The sequence below is a fragment of the Schistocerca gregaria genome, chromosome 9 (assembly GCF_023897955.1).
Source record: "Schistocerca gregaria isolate iqSchGreg1 chromosome 9, iqSchGreg1.2, whole genome shotgun sequence".
Classification (NCBI taxonomy): domain Eukaryota; kingdom Metazoa; phylum Arthropoda; class Insecta; order Orthoptera; family Acrididae; genus Schistocerca; species Schistocerca gregaria.
In genome coordinates, this window is record NC_064928.1 from 111,582,855 (window position 1) to 111,605,333 (window position 22,479).

Here is a 22,479-nt window from a genome sequence, read left to right on the forward strand (position 1 = left end):
TAAATGTACTGGGTACTGATAGCTAGAATTGCAGCTGCATGGTGTATGATTACATACACAATATTTTTACTGTTTGCTTCTGCTGAGTAAACTCTTTATATTTCTTTAGGTGCTGTGTCCCAGAAGACAGCTCCATAAAACAACAAGAAGTGAAAATATGTGCAATGTGAACACTCAACCATCTTTAGGTTAATACAACAAGAGATACTTGTTAAGGGCACAGCACATCAAACTGAGCTTCATTAGTTAATTTGTATGTTTCCTCCATTTTAACTTGTTATCCTACTGGACTCTAAGGAATTTTTCACTGACTTGTATCCACAAAGATGAATCTGTTCAATTTCAGAGAATCCCATCTGATATTCTGATATACACAAGAAGTCTGTTGAACTTTTTTCTTTTTTTCATATTTCAACATGGATATGTAGTGTACCCATGTATGGAAGTGAAGCATGGACGATAAGTAGTTTGGACAAGAAGAGAATAGAATGTGTTTGGACAAGAAGAGAATAGAATGTGGTGCTACAGAAGAATGCTGAAGATTAGATGGGTAGATCACATAACTAATGACGAGGTATTGAATAGAATTGGGGAGAAGACAAGTTTGTGGCACAACTTGACTAGAAGAAGGGATCGGTTGGTAGGACATGTCCTGAGGCATCAAGGGATCACAAATTTAGCATTGGAGGGCAGCGTGGAGGGTAAAAATTGTAGAGGGAGACCAAGACATGAATACACTAAGCAGATTCAGAAGGATGTAGGTTGCAGTAGGTACTGGGAGATGAAGAAGCTTGCATAGGATACAGTAGCATGGAGAGCTGCATCAAAACAATCTCTGGACTGAAGACCACAACAAAACAACAACAACAACAACAACAACAACAACAACAACAACAACAACAACAACAACAACAACATGGATATGAGAAGTTAACCTTTTTTGTTTAGAAGGCTTCTGATGTTTGGATGAAAGACATTAAAAGCATATTCTTTAATGTTCTTGGCTATGTTCAAGAGCTGCAGTATTCTGTTATACTATTAGCTGTTTGAACTGTAAATATATTTATTCAATAGCTCTATCTTTGAGATGAATTTACTCTGAAAGAGGCTTTATGAACACATTGGATGTCACTGAAATACCATGGATACCGCTTTGGTCAGAACAGACGCTTCTGGTAAAATATAAAATTCCCTTTACCAGAAGCGTTTACATGCAAACCCTGCTATGTATATTGTGACCAAGTGAGGGACATTGTATCAGTCTCACCCATGCGTGAACTTCCCCTTCCTCTGTGGGATTTTCGCGAAGAAGACAGCTCAAGCCCCCTTCTGCCACCCAGATTTAGGTCTTCCACAGTTTCCTTAATTGCTGAAGGCAAAGGCTTAGATGGTTCCAGCACAAGGAGATGGCTGAGTTTATGCCCCAATTCGAGCTTGTGCTCCATCTCCAATGACCTCATTGTCAACATCATATTAAACTCTTAATTTTCCTTCCTTGAGTGATTTTCCAAGTTCTGTATCAACACCTTCAACAGAGTGCTTCATACAAAGCTTATCATAACTCTGAAACTATGATACGGTCTTCACAATAACATCAGGAGTGTTTTCAGCGACATTCCTGATGTATAATTAATGCTACAGTCTCCTCTGTTACTTGGACTCTCTTTTATTACTGTATGGTACTCTTTCAGTGATTCTTCCTGAAAGTGTCTAAGTCACTGAGCACTGCACTGGTTTAAAAGTACTTATTACATCGTAATCACTTCACCCGAGGGTTCTGAACTGATTACTACCTACCAATAGGAACCCTCTTGTCTTTTTAAAACTTTTTTTCTCCGCTCAGCTTGCACTTCACACTCAGTAGAACAATCCAGAACTTCCGGGGATTCCTGAATGTTTTTGTCTTAAGTCTTCAAAGCATTGAAGCTAGTACTGGAGGTAGCTTGACTGAAACAATAAGACTTACAACGTCCCCTGCATCTTTTCACTGATTTAGAAGGCTTCGCTGTAATCCAGTCTTCTGGCCTAGACCTAACATTACTACTGCAGCGTGCAGCATACAAAACTGCAAACTCCTCTTGAGCCTTCAGCTCAAAGAGTCATGATAAGCTGCTATTTTTCCAGTACCGTACAGCTGTAGTGACGATAACTGTATCTCCAGAAGTGGCATTCAAAATGATTCAAATGGCTCTGAGCACTATGGGACTTAACTTCTGAGGTCATCAGTCCCCTAGAACTTAGAACTCCTTAAACCTGACTAACCTAAGGACATCACACACATCCATGACCGAGGCAGGATTCGAACCTGCGACCGTAGCAGTCGCACGGCCGACATTTTCCCCCATACTTCCCTAATTTCATGGGATCGATGAACGCGCTATTTGGACCCCTCCCTCTTATCAACCGACCAGAAGTGGCTGGCATCATTGCTCATGTAGGCTGTACCACCCCACATGAAAATAACGTCGACATTCTTCATAATGACTCCCATTTCTGACGACTTGCAGCAGTCTGCGCATTTGTCTATTGTGACAGTCAAAATATTGGGTTAAAATGTCTGTTGTTCTGAGCCAAATTTGTTGATACAATGTTTAGGAGTGAGAATCGCCCAGCGACAATTACTTTACATAATTTAGATGTACCGTATGTTTTTCGCTTCAGTGCTTAGCGTCACGAAATTTGTGAGGGAAAATGAAAATTATTCACGATAGATAATATTATTTACTAAATATTACGTTCACATTAGTAAATGAGGGTTATTTGATCTAATTTGTCGATTAGTGATCTTTTCACGATAAATGCAAATGTTTACTGCCACAAAAATGGAAGTTAGTCCACAGCCACTACACAATCGGGACAAATCGTAATAACTGTCAATTAGATGACAGACGATTAATAGTTCTCTGAAATACTGAAGCTGCACAAAATTGGTAACTGCACAAATTTACTGATTTTCCGTAATACCGTATTAAATATTATTATAACTTAATGTGGTATACAATGCGATGTATTTTATCAGTATAAAAGTAACATCTTCTAGATACCGGTATGATAATATTTTTGTAGCCATAAATGCACTAAAATTAAACTTCTGCAACTACGAAATTGTAAACGGAAACGTCTACACTATTATCTAAGTACGTAAGATACTAATGAGACACTTCTCAAGTGCAGCAATCACTTGAGATTGTCTAGGTTTCAGTATGTACTACTCTGTGGTTTCAGAATGAAGTTATCTAATTCGTTGCAACGATATTGAATAAGCAGATGCATAATTTAAAATTCTGGTAATTTCCGAGAAGCACTGCCTATTGAACGCGGGGGCTCCGAAAGATAATAAAATCGAACGGCGAAATACATCGAACGCACGTGTGTCGCGGCGGAGATGTGTTGACTGTTTAGTGCGTTGCCAAGGGAGCATCGTGTAACATTTTGCGTTGTGAATAGGAATGAGTGAAGCCGTTTGCAATCTCGAATCCTGGTACCTACCTCTCGAAACTTAATTTCCCTACTGTGTAGTGTGAAATCATGTTTTGATTTCTGTTGGAAACATGGACTGCTGCCAAATGGCGATTTCAGGAAAGGCGTGAACTGTCATGGACATAGCTGTGTGAAACTAAGTAAGAAAGGCGCCGATTCTGATTTCCCATTTCAACTGTACCATGCGCGGTGCCAGATAGACACATCGATAAGGAAAAACACATGTTTCGACAATTGTAAGTTGACCGTCGAAAAGAGCATTATTTTAACTTCATGATGGGTAGGAGACTATACCTGACAAGCGAACGCTTTCGAAAATGAGTTATCGACAAACATCTGTTTGAGACTACTACGGATTCTACCGAGAAGTCTGCTATGTTGTAGTCACGAATGACGGTGTCCTTGTCGGTGGACAAAACAACACATATGGATCTTTGGAGGCATTATAAGGGAATCCTGGAGGTGCTTCACAGTTCGAGTATATTCGAGGCCAAGAGAACTTTAATGTCTCTTATAAACCACTTAATCTCGCCAGGGACCAATGTTATAACAGACGGCTTTAAGTCCTGAAACAACTTGAACAAAGAAGAACTCCAAGATGATTTGTAAATCATTTTGTGGAATTTGTCTCTTCGGACGCTTCCTCTGTCGCAGACAGAAATCTGTCAAATCATCGATTAAAAGAGAGTGCCGAACGGGAGACAGGGCCGAAGTGCACCTCTTCCTGTACCTGTGCTTCCACAGTCTGCCGTTGCGAGAGAAAATTCAATTTCCTGAGACTCATTCAATATTTCCCAGAGACGTATCCCAAGTGTATCCGAGTTACGGGAAACAAGTACGTGCCTGACGAGTAATGTAAGTGAAATGGCTAGTTTTCTTTGTAATTAATGGTAACTTATTAAACGTTCTTATTTCGTTGTTGTTCACGTCACCACAAAATATAGTATTGATATCCGCCGCCACGAGAATCGCCACGTCAATGTAGATCTTTCCGTAACGGCGCGTTCGTTAGGCAACGCTTCTTGGAAATTACCAAAATGTTTGTTACGTGCAAGGCAAGATATGACGTCAGCGGCAGAAACATACCCAACGGGAAGTACCATTGGTTGTGACATATGAAGCAAGCATATTTTCTCTTCATAAAATTTGCATACGCTACGAGATAAATAGCCAACGACCTATATAGATTATATACCTCTTTGTGAAAAGGCAAATATTTGTGACAAGAAAGAATACGAATGTCATTGCTCCTCATTTCACTCGCAGCAGTGTAAGCTTGCCTAACTATATATTCGGAAAAAAAAGGAACAGCCAAATATTTATTTCGTGCTTAGGTTTGTAATGAGACGGAAATGTAAACACCTGATATTGCACAATATACATGCATTACACTCATAAGAAAGTTACAGCATATGTTAACAACGCTAAAGCGACGAAGGGAAAAAAGCCCTACATGTAACACGACGCGAACTTACACCCTGAAGTCTGCAATGCACGATTTTATTTACGCTAGGCTTTTATTATTATTATGTTTTCCGCTGCCGTCTTCTCTATCTTGCTTTCCCTCAAAGGATTGCGTTATATCTGACATTTTATGATAAAGGTGACGTGTTTGTGATACATCTTCAATGTGCCGTTGTCTTGAAATGGAAAACTGCAAGTTATTGCTAAAATTAATGGTGTCTGCTGTTCAAGTCCTAGAGTATGTACATCTATAGAGTGAGCATAGTCTACTGCGTTCGTTCTTAACTTCAAACCGGAGCAGTCGCGTCATCTTGGAACGACGCTGCTTGCCTACAATTTGCGTTAATGGCGAAACTTGAATATTACACACATTCATCTTGTTTTATATACATTTCCGCAAGTTTCGAGTTTTAGTAACAGCTATGGTGCAGTATTGTTGCTGCTGCGGATGTAAAGAGAAGTATGTGAAACGAAGACGTAACTTTCGTAGGTATGCAAAACCAATGTATAACTGTAAATGCCATATTGGCATAAGGCATTTTATATGTTGAAAAATGTCGAGACGCGGTATTGTGAAGTCTTGTATTGTAGAGATAATTCTGCTAGTTTATGGTCATTTGTTTACGAGACAAGTGCTACATAAATCTGCAAGTGAGTCTGAGTAAACTGCCAGACAATGTATACATACTGGTGCACGTCCATGCACAGATAATTTTGGAAATTTGTGGTAAGTTCCTGTGGGACCGAGGGAGAATTCGAACCTCCGACGGTGGGCGCCGCGCGGACCGTGGGAAGTTTGCCCCAGACCGAGCGGCTACCCCGCGCGGGGTCCACAGATAAAATTTATGCATAACAGTCCGACAAATTTCCTCCAATTCAAACAGGTTCTCAAGCTTTGTGTGATCTAAGTATCTTTGCGTGTGACGGTTTCCTATTGTGTCAGTGTAACGCAACTAATTAGAGCAGATTCGACAGCATGATTCAGTGCAACAGAAAACTTACAAAACTATTGTTGGCTGGCACTTCTTTTATCATTCCACAATTCGTGCACTGACCTTGTATTATTTATTTTTGTGCGTAGTGTATGGTTTTATCTTTCTGTTGAGAAGGCGAATAAATGTTGTAGTTATTTTACTTGTCTACAAAAGCAGAAACGTAGAAAGAAAGACCGAAAATAATAATGACAAGCACGTGGTGCAAATCGCTTACCATATTTACTGTAACAGTTTCATAGTTCCAAATGCATTGTTTTTTCGCGACACTTCGGCGCTGTCTAAGGTATCATTGTAACGTAATTAACAGAGACTCGACAATATGAATAAGTGCAACAGAAAAAGTAAATATATATATATGAAACTAAAAAAATGTTGGCGGTCATTGAATATCTCGTTACCGAAAAAACGTAAATAAAGTGGAATCGGAGCTATGATTCTGTGGCGAAAATGTTGTCTGTAACGCTTATAGAAAGTTTCATGGTACTCAGAAGGTAATCTACCTGTAGCAGTGAAGTATATCGCTCAAAATGCAAGTGCTATACGGGCTAAAATGCGCCGCCCCAGAATCAAATGACTTGGGCTGCAGACAGTGGCGGATACATATGGATATATGTAAACACACACACCTTTTCCGTGGACACAGCATTGCCACCCGCGCCGCCTCCTTTTATTGATTGTCCTATTGAGTAATTAACCAATTTGCCAGGAAGAATGGGCGCACAGAATTCATCATTTAAAGAAAAGAACCATAACTGTTAACTTTTTTATATGATACGATGGCATTGTCTTCTGTATGTGTATAATGTTTACATAAAACTTTCATAAACTTTGCGTGTGACTTGATTATTTTTTATTGCGGTAAAAGTAAAGGTAACTCAAGATATCTTCAGCGCTCCCTCCTTGAGGTTTTTCTGTATCCGCCACTGGCTGCATGAGATGTTGCGGACAGAATTCTCTGGGCATCCGAACGCTTACTCCTTAGATATCTATCTAAGACTAACAGTCTCTGGGCCTAAGTTGTATAATTCTTTCGTTAACGTACACTGACGAGAAAAAATATTTTGACACCTGCTTAATAGCTTGTTTGCGCGTCCTCGGAACGAAATATATCACTGATTCTTTGTATCACGGATCCGACAGATTGTTGGTAGGTTTGTCGACGTATGTGCCATTGGATGCGTACGCACAGGGCACGTAATTAGCGTAAATAACGGACCGCTGATTTGGGTAAGCGGTGATGGCACCCGATAATGACCCAGATGGATTCCATAGGACTTACATCAGGAGATGACATCGCCGTCGGGTAATGAATACCGCTGGTCCCTTGCAAGTGCAGGAGAATGACTCCCGCAGCACTATATTGCTCCCACCAGCCTGCGTCCGTCGCACACGTTTCGAGCCGCCTTCACCTCGATGGCGACGTTTGTGGAGACGACTATCGACCTAGTGCCACAAGTATGTGATTCACCCGGAGAACCGACATGTTTCCATTGAGCGACGGCCGACTCCGACGGCCCGTGTCCAATGCAAACATAACTGGCGATGTCGTTACGTCAACATGTCAACACGTAAAGGTAGTCCGCTGCGGAGCTCCACATTCAACAACGTACAATGAACGGTGTGCTCCGAAACACACGTGTGTGTACCAGCATTGTGATCTTTCGGGAGAGATGCCGCTGGTCACCATCTATCCTATTTTACAGAACAGACACCCCTCCGAACCCCACGTTGCGCGAACGGTCATGGACGTCCAACTATTTAGCACCTAGCTGTAGCATCGCTGTCCTACCTCTTTCCGTAAATGCTCACTATCACGTGAACGTTCGACCAGCCTCGCCGATTTCGAGATACTCGTTCACAGGCTCTGCATAACATGTTTAATTATCTGTACTTTGACAAAGTCTCTCGTCTCAATTAGATTTCCCCATTTGCAGCCCGTATCTTCGCTAGGGTGACCCCCCTCCCCAGCCGTCTCTGTTGCGCTTTGTGCCCGCAATGTATCCAGGCGGCATCCATCCTCGCGGTGGGGCAGTGGTCATAATGTTTTGGCTTATCGGTATATAATGCATGGCAAGCAGCGGTGGTTGTTACAAAGCTATATGACGACCAATAATACAGTAAATACGACCCACTGTTTATGGGCGTAAAAAATATTGTCGTCGAAACATACTATTGTAATCAAGAAAATATTAAGTTAGTATGTAATAGCAGATAAACAGAAGCTGTATAGCAAAACCGACGAGGCAGCTTCCTTACTAATTTATCAATTAAATCATAGCATAACCGTGAATATTCAGCAGCATAGTCAGCGTTCATTTTTAGTGCAGTTTCTTACGATTTTGTAGTATTTCGTCATTTCGGCCCACAATAATGAGGGTTCTCTTTCTTGATTTCTTGATGGAATCTAACAGAGCAAAATGAATAAAGGAATGACTTACCAGGGGACACGCAGTTCTATTGCATTGTTTAATGCAACGCAGTGGGGCGGCCGTGATAACACTGAATGGGTGGTGCGGGTAAGCGAGCTTTAAAATAATAATAATAATAATAATAATAATAATAATAATAATAATATGAACTCATAAACTGGTTCATTTACTAAAAGTAAAGCAAAACAAAATACTTCTGGGGTAATAAAATATTACAATTCACGTGCTTATAAACAGGGCTGCTATCATTACTGCGCAGTGCATTAAATAGTTGACTTTTCAAAATGGCTCTGAGCACTATGCGACTTAACTTCTGAGGTCATCAATCGCCTAGAACGTAGAACTAATTAAACCTAACTAACCTAAGGACATCACACACATCCATGCCCGAGGCAGGATTCGAACCTGCGACCATAACGGGCGCTCGGCTCCAGACAGTAGCGCCTAGAACCGCAGGCCACTACGGCCGGCAGTTGACTTTTCAATACTAAATTAAAAATAAGTTTTCTAATTATTAGTGTCTCTCTCGGACCTGCCATGGAGAGCAAAGTTTGTCGAAGAAGGCTTCAGTATTAGAGATAGACAGTCTGGGTCCTTTTTCTATGTTTAGCTGAAATTAAAATTTAGATTCAAAGCAGCCAACGCAGAAAATTCGGTTTCGCAAAGGTAGGATGTTGAAAATGGTAATACTGTAGGAAATGCTCTTGTTTTCAGTGCAGAAAACTCATCAGTCCACACTGCCAAAACTTCAAAAAGCTATTTATTACTAAGATGTCTTTTGATTTCGCCACTTGCCATGAAGTCTACGAAGAAATCTTCTTCGGCAGTTGAGATGCCTTGGGGAGTATTTTCGCGCGTTCCCTGTAGGACAGGGAGGAACAGAGGGCCACCGATTCCGGTTTCACCATTGTAGCTAAACGGTGTTGCGAAATAGCTATCAATTTACTTTGTCTTCGTAATTTATATGTTTTGGCGTCAAAATGCTCAAAACAGAGAAAGGGGGGGGGGGGGAATGTAAATTATGAGTGAAAATTTGATCGCGAATACTGAAAGGCTGAGATACGCTGGTTTAATGATAATGGCACCCTCTTGGGTAAAATATCCAGGAAGTAAATAGGTTCCCCAATTGGATCTCTAGGCTGCGGCTACTTTGCGGGGTGTTGTCACCAGGCAAAACGTTTTCTGTAGATACTTGATGAAATTGTAACATTGTGCAGAAGAACTCCTCCATAGCCGGTTGAGAAAGGAGGAGGGGGAGGAGTAACACCTCGTTAAAAAACCTTGGTTCACTTGGCCCGGGTGATAATACCTCGTGAGGGCCCCTTGCCAGGGATACGGGATACGGCGAAGGCGGAGAAGATGGGATTCGGTACGGCGGAGCTGGCGAAAGAGGCATCTTTTCTCTTTGGGTACAAAAAGAGTACAAGTAGCGACTGAACCCTAGAGGGGCGGCTAAAGACAGCGTCTGACTCATAGTGAGCGGTTGACTAGGCTGGGCATCCTACTGCCTATGTGGAAAGGAACGGGAAACTACCACAATACATTCCCAAGCAGTATATGATATGTCTCTCCATGCGAAAGATTCCGGAGTTAAAACTTCCCCTCATTCGGAACTCCGGGAGGGGGGGGGGGGGCAGTCATTGAGAGTAGACGTATTTGAAAGGAAGAAAGGGACAGTGAAAGGAGGAAAGATACGGATTGGAACATGGAATGTGAGGACACTTCTGCGAACAGGAAAGCTAGAGAATGCAAAACAGCAGATGAAAAGGAACAGATTAGATGCCCTCGGTTTGTGTGAAATGAGATGGGGAGATAGAGATTATAAACTCTTTTACTCAGGGGAAATCAAGAGTGGTGAAAACGGAGTAGGAATAGTGATAGGGCGAAAGTTGAAAAATAAGGTAATGAAGGTACAATACATTGATGGAAGACTGATGATGATACGACTGAAGGGAAGTTCAAAAGATTTGGTATTAATACAGGTATATATGCCAACCAGCCAGCACAGATATGAAGTGGAAGAACATTTTGAGAAAATACAAGAACTCATCGAGAAAGGAAACAGAAATGCCTGCATTATCATCATGGGGGACTGGAATGCAGTGGTGGGTGAAGGAAGAGATGAAGATACAATAGGAAAATTTGGATTAGGAATAAGAAATGAGAGAGGTGAACGACTAATTAGTTTCTGTAAAGAAAATTCATTAGCAGTGGGTAACACATTATTTGAACATCACGAAATAAGACGTTACACATGGATATCAAATTTGAATAGGGAAAGATATCAGCTGGACTACATCCTGATACAAAAAAGGTTTAGGAACTGTTTGAAGACTGCTAAAGCTTATCCCAGAGCAGATATAAATTCAGACCACAACCCAATCATGGGAGAAATACAAGTGAAGTTGAAAAAAGTGTGGAGAGGTAAAGCAAAGCAAAGACTAAACATAGAAAGACTCAAAGAGGTAGGAAAGCCATCAGATTTGGAGAACAGATTTATGGAAAAATGGCAAAGAGGTAGTGTGAATGAAAGTGTTAATGACAAGTGGATAAAAATGAGGGAAGGACTCATGGACTCTGCCAAAGAAGTACTAGGAATTAGAGTATCCCAAAGCACCAGGAAAGAATGGATAACAGAAAACATACTGAAAAAAGATGGAAGAGAGGAGAAAGTGGAAAAGTGTAGAAACTGAAGAAGGCAAAAAGAGGTACAGGAAACTGAATAATGAATTAAGAAGAGAAACTGAAGAAGCAAGAGAAAAATGGATTAAACAGAAATGCGACGAAATAGAGAAAATGGAGAGAGAGAAAGTATGAAATGATGTATAGACTGGCTAGTGAGATAGTTTTCGAAGGTAAAAGAAAGAGGAATAACATGGAAACAGAAAGAGCGGATGGTACTCTAGCAGAAGAACAGATGGCAAGAATATATTGAATGTCATACTGAGGGATGAAATGCAAACCGAAATTAAGGTTGAAGAGGAGCAATATTTGCCGGAAGATGGAAAGGGATTTACCATCTTGGAAGCAGAAGTAGAAAAGGCGCAGAAGGAGATGAAGAATAGGAAGGCATGTGGAATAGATGATTTGCCAGCAGAACTGTTGAAGAGTCTGGGAAACAAGGCAAGAAAAGAAATAGGTTAAGTTAGGGTAGTGTTTTTTAACGTCCCGTCGACAACGAGGTCATTAGAGATGAAGCACAAGCTCGGGTCAGGGAAAAATGGGGAAGGAAATCGGCCGTGCCCTTTCAAAGGTACCATCCCGGCATTTGCCTGAAACGATTTAGGGAAATCGCGGAAAACCGAAATCAGGACGGCTGGAGACGGGATTGCGGGATTGAACCGTCGTCCTGCCGAATGCGAGAAAAGAAATAGTCCACCTCTGTAACGAGATATATGACAAAGGAGAATGGCCTGAGGACTTAGCTGCAACAGTTATGATACCAATAGAGAAAAAAAAACACTAAAAAATGTGAAGAGCACCGGACCATCAGTCTAATTTCTCATGCAGCTAAAGTCTTCGGATTGCAGAGGAGCAGTTCAGATTTAGAAGAAGAAAAGGAACAAGAGATGCTATTGGCCTGCTAAGAACTATAAGGGAAAGATATATGGAAAAAGGATAGAGAACTTTGCTGTTTTTATAGATTTAGAAAAGGCTTTTCACAGAGTTCAGTGCAACAAGCTGACGGATATCTTGAAGAGGAAAAGAGTACATTGGAAAGAGAGACGACTGATACAGAATCTATATTTACATCAGAAAGTAAGGCTAAGGATTGGAAATGAAATGTCAGAAGGAAGCAGCATTGGACGAGGTGTTAGACAAGATTGTTGCCTTTCCGCACTATTGTTTAACGTATACCTTGAAGAGATTGTTGCGAAAAGCTTAGATGGGAAAAGAGGAATATGTATTGGTGGAAAGAGAATAGAATGTATAAGATTTGCTGATGACATGGTATTAGTGGCAGAGAGTGAGCAGACAGTGAATGACATGCTCAAAGATCTGAATGAAGCTTGTGTGGAATACGGGATGCAAATAAACACAGAAAAAACAAAGAGTATGGTCATCAGTACAAGACGCAGACTGTCCAATATTAAAATAGGACAATCTGCCATTAGCCAAGTAAGTGAATTTAAATATCTTGGAAGCACAATAACTGAAGACTTGTGATGTCACCAGGAGGTGAAAACTCGAATTACCATAGCGAAGGAGGCATTCAACAGAAAGAAGAGACTCGTATGTGGCAAATTAAATAAACGACTAAGGAAAAGGCTTGGCAAATATTTTGACTGGAGTGTGGCACTATAAGGGGCAGCAACATGGACACTGAGACGAGAAGATGAAAAAAGGTTAGAAGCATTTGAGATATGGATGTGGAGGAGAATGGAGAGAATAAGCTGGATGGAAAGAGTGAGTAATTAAAGAGTATTGGAAATGTTTGGTGAGAAAAGATATCTGCTGAAGGTTGTAAGGAAAAGGAAAAAGAACTGGTTGGGACATTCATTGAGAAAGGAGTGCTTACTAGTAGATGCTTGGGAAGGATTGGTTTGTGGGAGAAGACTGAGAGGTAGAAGGCTATACAAGATGATAGACGACATAAAGGGAAGAGGAAATGATGCAAACCTGAAGACGATGGCAGATTACCGGACAGCCTGGAGAACTACCACGTGAAAACCTGCCTTTAGGCAGAACACTGATGATGATGTGCAGAAGTTGGTTGGTCTGGAGATTAAAGGGACCAACTGCAAGGTTATCAGTCTATGAGGAACTCAAACGTGGACAATTCAGTTCCCATAAGAAGAAAATAGAAGTTTTTGGAAAGCGGTGCTACAGAAAGATGGCAAAGATTAGAAGAAAACAAATTTGGAAGCTAGGAGTGTGGAATGCCAGATTCCCTAATCAGGTGTTGGTGGGCCCACGTGAGTGCCAAGTTAAAGCACACCTAACGTCGCAACAGAGCAAAGAACTAGTTGTTGCTCAATCAAGGAATGTGAAGGATGGGTGATAATTACACGAATAGATGCAACTTGTTGAGTTTGGGGATGCAGACATCGTAACTAAACAGACGTTAGTAGTTCTGAAGGTAAAGGCAGCTGTGCAGAGAACCCCTAATACACGGGGAGTATGTGCCGAAAACCATGGGCCAGTGCAACACCTAGAAATCGAGAGAAACTAAGAATACATATGCAGGACAAATGAGAAACTTACAGAAATGCTGCACTGGTGAGACGTTCTGTACATATAAGCACATAATCTGAATAAACCATGACTCATGCTTCTGATATCATTCATTAACTACAACTGCAGCAAAATCACTTCGTAGCCCTGATACAGCAACTTTTGCAGTTCATTAAACCTGCAATCACGTGTAGTGCCAACAGCGAGGTGTTGTTATGGTATGGGAATGCTTTTCGTGGTTCGGGTGTGGTCCCCTTATTGCACTTAAGAAACGCTAAATGCGAAAGAGTATGAACACATTATGCAGGAGACGATGTTTGCTTGTTATCAGCACGATAACGCACCCTGTCAACCCGTGATGTAATCGGATATGAACAGCACTCTTTAAATGGACTGGCTTACTCACAGTCCCGACCGGAAGCCTTCGGGAAGAATGGGCTGCTATTCCTCCACATCTAGACACCTCATTACAAGTGTCCCCAGCTGAGTCAAGGCATTATAAAGGTGATGGATGGACACACCCCATATTAATGTACACTAAAAGCTGTTGTTGTTGTTGTTGTTGTGGTCTTCAGTCCTGAGACTGGTTTGATGAGCTCTCCATGCTAATCTACCCTGTGCAAGCTCCTTCATCTCATAGTACCTACCACAACCTACATCCTTCTGAATCTGCTTAGTGTATTCATCTCTCGGTCTCCCACAACGATTTTTACCCTCCACGCTGCCCTCCAATGCTAAATTTGTGATCCCTTGATGCCTCAGGACATGTCCTACTAACCGATCCCTTCTTCTAGTCAAGTTGTGCCACAAACTTCTCTTCTCCCCAATCGTATTCAATACCTCCTCATTAGTTATGTGATCTACGCACCTAATCTTCAGCATTCTTCTGTAGCACCACATTTCGAAAGCTTCTATTCTCTTCTTGTCCAAACTATTTATTGTCCATGTTTCACTTCCATACATGGCTACAATCCATAAAAATACTTTCCGAAACGACTTCCTGACATTTAAATCTATACTCGTTGTTAACAAATTTCTCTTCTTCACAAACGCTTTCCTTGCCATTGCCAGTCTACATTTAATATCCTTTCTACTTCGACCATCATCAGTTTTTTTGCTCCACAAATAGCAAAACTCCTTTACTACTTTAAGTGTCTCATTTCCTAATCTAATTCCCTCAGCATCACCCGACTTAATTCGACCACATTCCATTATCCTCGTTTTGCTTTTGTTGATGAACATCTTAGATCCTCCTTTCAAGACACTGTCCGTTCCATTCAACTGCTCTTCCGAGTCCTTTGCTGTCTCTGACAGAACTACAATGTCATCGGCGAACCTTAAAGTTTTTATTTCTTCTCCATGGATTTTAATACCTACTCCGATTTTTTCTTTTGTTTCCTTTACTGCTTGCTCAATATACAGATTGAATAGCATCGGGGAAAGGCTACAACCCTCTCTCACTCCCTTCCCAACCACTGCTTCCCTTTCATGCCCTTCGACTCTTATAACTGCCATCTGGTTTCAGTACAAATTGTAAATAGCCTTTTGCTCCCTGTATTTTACCCCTGCCACCTTTAGAATTTGAAAGGGCTTATTCCAGTCAACATTGTCAAAAGCTTTCTCTAAGTCTACAAATGCTAGAAACGTAGGTTTGCCTTTCCTTAATCTTTCTTCTAAGATATGTCGTAAGGTCAGTATTGCCTCAATTGTTCCAACATTTCTACGGAATCCAAAGTGATCTTCCCCGAGGTCGGCTTCTACCAGTTTTTCCATTCGTCTGTAAATAATTCGCGTTAGTATTTTGTAGCTGTGACTTATTAAACTGATAGTTCGGTAATTTTCACATATGTCAACAGACTAAACGCTGTCCGGGTCATTTTGATCAATTGGAGCGCGCGCTCCTGTGTGTGTGTGTGTGTGTGTGTGTGTGTGTGTAGCGTGCACGTGCGCTTATAATATATATGTGACAAACGTATGCGGGCGAATGATAAGGTTTTGTGGGCGTACAACTGCCCTATGCGGACGAATGTGCAGGCTCAGGTAAAAGATTAATTAAGAGAAAGATAACTGGCACGTCATCACAGAGCAACCGCTTGCCATTGGTGGACTGGGAGGCACTCACGTGGGGTTCTTGAAGGGCACCTCGCGGCCGTTGGGGTCGGTCCAGCGCAGCTGCGAGATGAGGTTCTTGTTGGTGACGTTGGGCTTGCACGTGAGCAGCATGCTGCGCCCGATCGGCTTGGTCTGGTTCTCGCTGTTGGGCAAGATCTCCAGCCCCGCGCTCTGGGCCCAGGCACCTGCAACACACAGATACAGGCGGAGCTGTAGATCCCACAGCCGTGCACACACTTTTATAATTTAACGTAGATGAGTAGGAAAGACAATCGTTTAATGTTCGAATACAATATTAGCCGTGTGTCGCTTGACGCAGTCGCGGCGCGCCGGTTAAATATATCTGCGTTAACTTGCAAAGGGATGTGAACAGAAGGCGCAGGTAAGGATAGTAGTAGAGAAGGTGAACGGTCGATTTTTTTTTAGACAATTTTCTTAAAGTGAAGCTCATTTATGAACGGCACCGTGTGCAGAACTCTACTGCGACATATTCCTCGGCCCTGCGAGTGTTTGTGATCACTAGGGCCCGGATTTTAACCCTTTCAGACCCTCTGGCTACAACTGTGAACATTAACTTTTACAATCTGCTAGCTGCAACAAAAGTATTTCTTCCCTAGGCGAACCTGAGCTACACAATTGTAAAAGTTAAACCTTTTCATCACGCGCAAGTGCTGCCAACCGTTGGGCATTACTATAAAAATATCAGCAAGTCAATGTAGCAGTTCGCAGCAACTCGTGACCACACGAATACATGGTTCGCTATATTCAAGTGTATAATTGAATATTGTTGTTGTTATTTTACATGGAAATTATTGAATGATCATTTTACTATTTATTACAATAGAGAATATTTCATAATTAGTTACTTTAGTCCCTAACGTGAAGCCCAGTGAACAAAGTACATTTTGGAAACGGGTACATATTTTTGTATAAATCTTGCTCCTAAAATCATTAAAAAATCACCAGACCACTACCACATAAAGAAATTTTTTTTCTACCTCCAGAAAAATTTCGGGTCTGAAAGGGTTAATAACCTAAAAAACTAGTGAAATATGCAAGCATTTATGACCTAAAACTTACATAAATATGACCTTAAAAATAAAATATGACTTAATAGAAGTTTATTTAAAGCATTCTTGTTTGCTTTTTTAATTTTTATTAACTATAAAGTAATGCAAAATTCACTTCTCAAAATATTGTAAGTATAGCTCTCTCTTTCTGTAGGGTTTGTGGCTAATTTGCACCTATTTTTTGAATGTCTGAATGTTTTATTTTCTAAACACAAAGTACAGTGAAAAGATCATCTATCGAAACAGTAAAACGATGTTTATATTTCTACATAGTATTTAAAGCGTTTCACATTATTTAATACCTGTACTTGATCACAAGGTGCATTTTCAGGTTTACCACTAACAAAGATTTACGGTTGTCGCTGAGGATAGTTTAGTAACTGGAAAAGCTTCTTTCCACTTCACAAGACGTCACTGGAGCGTATTTGAGGGCAGCCAGGTCACGGGAGTTCAGCTTTGTTTCAGTATCTTAAAATGTTGCAGCATTCCCTGAAAGACTGTCACTAATTTTGCACGGTGTAGAATATCCAGAATTTCGTTGGAGAACACTTTACAATTTCGTTTTCACTTTGTCAGCAACATGACCACTTGCTCGACCCAAATCAACCTGCACATGTTGCACAATACTCAGGGCCTCACATAGCTGAGTGCCAACACCTTCCAGTCGTTTGATGGCTTTTGTCGTTGATGTATGCAAAGTTTCGAGACAATGTATCTTTGAAAACTTCTTTCACAATTTGGTAGCACTTGATTCATCGCTATCAAGCTCACAGAAGATTGTCTTTATTTGGGTGTAGTTGGTGCAGTAAAACTCAGCAGCATTAAGCCAAGAACCCCATCGTGTAAGAACAAATTCCTTCAGAAAAGACTTCTATATTTAAATCTATACTCACTGTTAACAAATTTCTCTTCTTCAGAAACTTTTTTTTTTTTTTAAGCATTGTCAGTCTGCGTTTTATATCCTCTATACTTCGGCCATCATCCGTTATTTTATGGCATAAATACTACTTTCATGTCTCGTTTCGTGACCGAATTCTTTCAGCATCGCGTGATTTAACTCGATTACATTCCGTTGCCCTTGTTTTGCAGTTTTTGATGATGTTCTTATCTCCTCCTTTCAAGACACTATCCATTCCGTTCAAGTGCTCTTCCAAATATTTTGCTGTCTCTGACAGAATTACAATGTTGCTGAAAAAAGTCAAAGTTTTTTTTTATCTCCCATTTTCCAAGTTTCTCTTTGGTTTTCTTTCTGCCCGCTCAGTGTACAGACTGAATAACATTTGGGATACACTACAATCCTGTGTCACCCCATTCTCGACCAGTGCTTCCCTTGTATGCCCTTCGACTGTTACAAACGCTGTCTGGCTTCTGTACGAGTTGTAAATAACCATTCGCTTCCTGTATTACAAGGCGCTCATTCCCTCCAACCCCCCCCCCCCCCTCTGAACCTTGGCGGGCCAGGGGAGGGAGGGGGGGGGGGGCGTGGCGAAGGCGATGATTTCATCATGTTTCAGCGTACCGTAGGTATAATAAGAACTGTCAGGTATCCGCTGCGAGGCAAGACAAACGCGTGATTCCTGAAGTGTGGCACGAGCCTTTTCAGTAGTTGCAGGGGCAACAGTCTGGGTGATTGTAACATCAAAGAACATAGCCTTGTTGTACTGATACTGCGTACGACTGAAGGCATGGGGGAGCTACAGGCTTTATTTTTCCCGAAGCTCTGCTTCATCGTTAAATGGTAATCCTCCTAGGCAAAATATTTCGTAGGTAAAGTAGTCCCCTATTCCGATCACCTGAGGAAGTCGTGTCTTGAGGAAAAACATATTAGAAATATACCAGCTGGAGTGGGAGGTAGGCTTAGAAAATTTAATCAGCGATATGGATAGATTGAAGACAGGTATAGTGGACACCAGTGAAGTCCGGTGGCAGATGACACTTCTTAGTACCACACCACTAATCGTGTAATCGCATGCTATAGAGGTTTCTTTCTATTTATTATAGGCATTTTCTTACATCTGTGCACATTTCATAAAGAGCTGCCCCCTTAATTATACCAAGTGGAGAGTTCGTCCACCTCTTTATGCAATTGCTTAAGATCGCCCAACTTGCATCATCAGCGAACTATCTGCCACTGCTGCTGACCCTGTCTGATAAATCAGGGATGTCCAAGAACTGGCTGACGTGTCCAATTGCCGGTCTCTCTTGCGCGAGTGCACCGTTCCCCCTCAACCGCGCCACGTTGCCTCAGTGGCAAGAGGGGGGGAGATCTGAGGAGGTGCGGCATGCAGCTTTGTTTTATGTTTCGTGTTTCCCAACAACATAGATCACAAAACTAGGCAAATTCTTAGCATTATTTAATTACTTCTGGCGCGATGAAGAGGGAATAAAATTCATATGTTGCCGCATGGACAGCCGCAGGCAGTTTTGCTAACTTTCACCCAGGCTGCCACAAAATTGTTACTAAATATTTAGGTTCATAATCGGAAAAGGCTTTCACGCACATATATGATCGAAGTGTTGATATCACGTTTCCAACCTCATTATGGAGTCACGGAAACACTTCAAAAAAAAAAAAAAAAAAAAAAAAAAAAAAAAAAAAAAAAAAAAAAAAAAAAAAAAAAACCACCAATAGAACTCCTGGGCAGTGTTGACGTAAAATATATCACAAACAGGATACAAATAGTAAAACTGAGACTGCGGAATAAAGCCATTACAATGGTAAGTTCCAGACTAAATTTCCTTGAAGAAAAAAAAAAAAAAGCTCAATTTATTTCTCTACATACTCTCCTTCAACGGCAATAGTATTTTCGTAAGATAAGGCTGCCATCAATTGAAGCGTTGTGTTTTACTACATTTTGTCCTTTTGGAGGTGAACTTTCGTTTCTTTGGGAGTCATTCTCCCTCCTACGCCTTGCGAAAACGGATTAATCTTTGGAAACATCTTGCGGCTCCTTCTTTATATCGTGTTATAAACGTCAAAATGACAGATACAGATATAATTGGCCGGGGGCTAGAAGATCGACTAAAATCGCTCAACAGTGAAAATATCACTGGATCTGGTGGCATACCTGCGCAGTTCTGCGTAAGAACTTGCTGTTATTCCGGCGGCAGTTCAGTGGAGAGTCGAATCGTCCCTACTGAGCGAAAAAGCGCAGCTCATTCCCGTTTTCAAGAAGCGTCGTCCATCAGACACACAATACTGTAGCCGGTCGTGGTGGTCGACTGGTTCTAGGCGCTTCAGTCCGGAACCGCGCGACTGCTGCAGTCGCAGGTTCGAATCCTGCCTCGGCCATGGATGTGTGTGATGTCCTTGGGTTAGCTAGGTTTCAGTAGTTCTACGTTCTAGGGGACTGATGACCTCAGTTGAGTCCCATAGTGCTCAGAGCCATTTGAACAAAACTGTAGTTCTATATCGCTTACGTCAGTGTGTTGTAGAATTTTGGAACACGTTTTACACTCGTGTATTATGACATTTCTAGAGATCGAAAATTTCCTCTGCAGGACTCAAGGTGGATTCTGGAAATAACAATTGAGTGACATCCAGCTCGGTCTTATCGTCCTCAACACCCGGCAGGCAATAAGTACCGGCGCTCTAGATGGTGCCATGTTCCTTGACTTTCGAAACGAATTAGTTGAAGTTTGTGAGTGTCGTCTAATGAACAAAATATGAGAGTAATTGGGTTGAAAGATTGCTAGTAAATAATATACGGCACGTACTTAATAAATTTTTGAAATTAACTTTTAAGTCAAAAGGCTTAAATTTAGGACGAGAATGTATCATCAGGCGTAAAAGTAAGTTTGGGAGGACCCTAATAGAGTGGTACACGACCAATTATGTTTGCAATAAATAAACTGAAGAGCCAAAGAAACTGGTACACCTGCCTAATATCGTGTAGGGCTCCCGCGAGCTCGCACAAGTGCAGCAACACGACGTGACATGGACTCGACTAATATCTGAAGTGGAGGGGATTGACACAATGAATCCTGCAGGGCTGTCCAGACGGGGGGAGATCTCTTCTGAACATCACGTTGCAAGGCATCCCAGGTATGCTCAATAATGTTCTTGTCTGGGGAGTTTGGTGGCCAGCGGAAGGGTTTAAACTCACAAAAGTGTCCCTGGAGCCACTCTGTAGCAATTCTGGACGTGTGGGGTGTCGCATCGTCCTGCTGGAATTGTCCAAGTCCGTCAGAAAGCACAATGGACATGAATGGATGCAGGTGATCAGACAGCATGCTTACCTAAGTGTCGCCTGTCAGAGTCGTATCTAGCCGTATGAGGGGTCCCATATCACTCCAACTGCACACGTCCCACACTATTACAGACTCTCCACCAACTTGAACAGTCCCCTGCTGGCATGCAGGATCTATGGATTCATGAGGCTGTCTCCATATCCGTGCACGTCCCTCTGCTCGATACAATGTGAAACGAGACTCCTCCAACCAGGCAACTTGTTTACTGCCATCATCATTTCAATGTCGGTGCTCAGAGGCCCAGGGTAGTCGTAGTAAAGTCTTGTGATGATGTTTCGTTGAATGGTCTGCACTCTGACACCTGTTGACGGCCCAGCATTTAAATCTGCAGGAATTTGCGGAAGGGTTGCAATTCTGTCACGTCGAACGATTCTCTTCAGCCGTTGTTGGTCTCGTTCTTAAAGGATCTTTTTCCGGCCGCAGCGATGTCGGAGATTTGATTTTTTACCAGATTCCTGATATTCACAGTACACACATGAAGTGGTGGTACAGGAAAATCCCCACTTGATCGCTACCTCGAAGATGCTGTATCCCACCGCTCGTGCGCCGACTATAACCACGTTCAACCTCACTTAAATCTTCATAACCTGCCATTGTAGCAGCACTGACCGATCTAACAACTGCGAAAAACACTTGTTGTCTTATATAGACGCTGCCGACCGCACCGCCGCATTTTACGTGTTTACATATCTGTGTATTTGAGTATGCATGCCTATATCAGTTTCTTTGGCGCATCAGTGTATAAACGTCCATAAGGCTTTTACCGGAGGATATACACAACGCTAGAAAACAGTATCAGGATGCAGGAAGACCTGTAAGGATAGAAGGTTGGTACAGTGACTGGAAGTTGACGCTCAACATAAATACGTGCTATTGCGCATAAATAGGCTTAAAGGCCCATTACAGCCCAATTACACGCACAGAACAATCACTGGAAGCAAGTAGATTCACGAAATAAGTAGGAATGTGCGTCGCGATTTAAAGTAAAACCAACGACTACGTATAACTAGTAGCAGGTAAGCCACGAGGTAGACGGAGATTCATTGGAAGAATCCTCGGGATCTGTAGTCCACTCTCACACTCTTACAAACGTCTCGTTCGACCAATACTTGAATATCTTTCGTAAATCTGGAACCAATACCAGATAAGAGCGATAGCGGAAATAAAGGAGCTCCAATGAAAAGCAGCGCGCTTCGCCTCAGATTCATTTACTAAGTGAGAAAACGTCACGGAGACGCAGAGTCAATTCCCGTGGCAGACGCTACACGAGATGCGTTTTGCATAACGGTGTGGTTTATAGTTAAAAAGTTCCGAGATGGTACTTTCCTAAAGGTCAATATATTGCTTTGACCTACGAATATCTTGCCAAAACCTTGAAGATAAAATTAGAGAGACACGAGCTCACATGGAGGCTTAGTAGCAATTGTTTCCGCGGGACATACACCACTGAAATAGAGACACACCACTGAAATAGGGAAGGGGGACGTGACGATGTCCCGCAAG

General features: G+C 41.8%; 1 protein-coding gene across 4 annotated transcripts in view; it reads right to left on the reverse strand.

The window, feature by feature from the left end:
• LOC126291686 (fasciclin-2) overlaps positions 1-22,479 on the reverse strand; it is an 856,801-nt gene that overhangs the window by 120,244 nt on the left and 714,078 nt on the right. For all 4 annotated transcript variants that reach the window (XM_049985310.1, XM_049985309.1, XM_049985308.1 and 1 more), the window contains exon 3: positions 15,666-15,840. In XM_049985310.1, the coding sequence (XP_049841267.1) occupies positions 15,666-15,840 (175 nt within the window). The remainder of the gene's footprint in view (positions 1-15,665; positions 15,841-22,479) is intronic.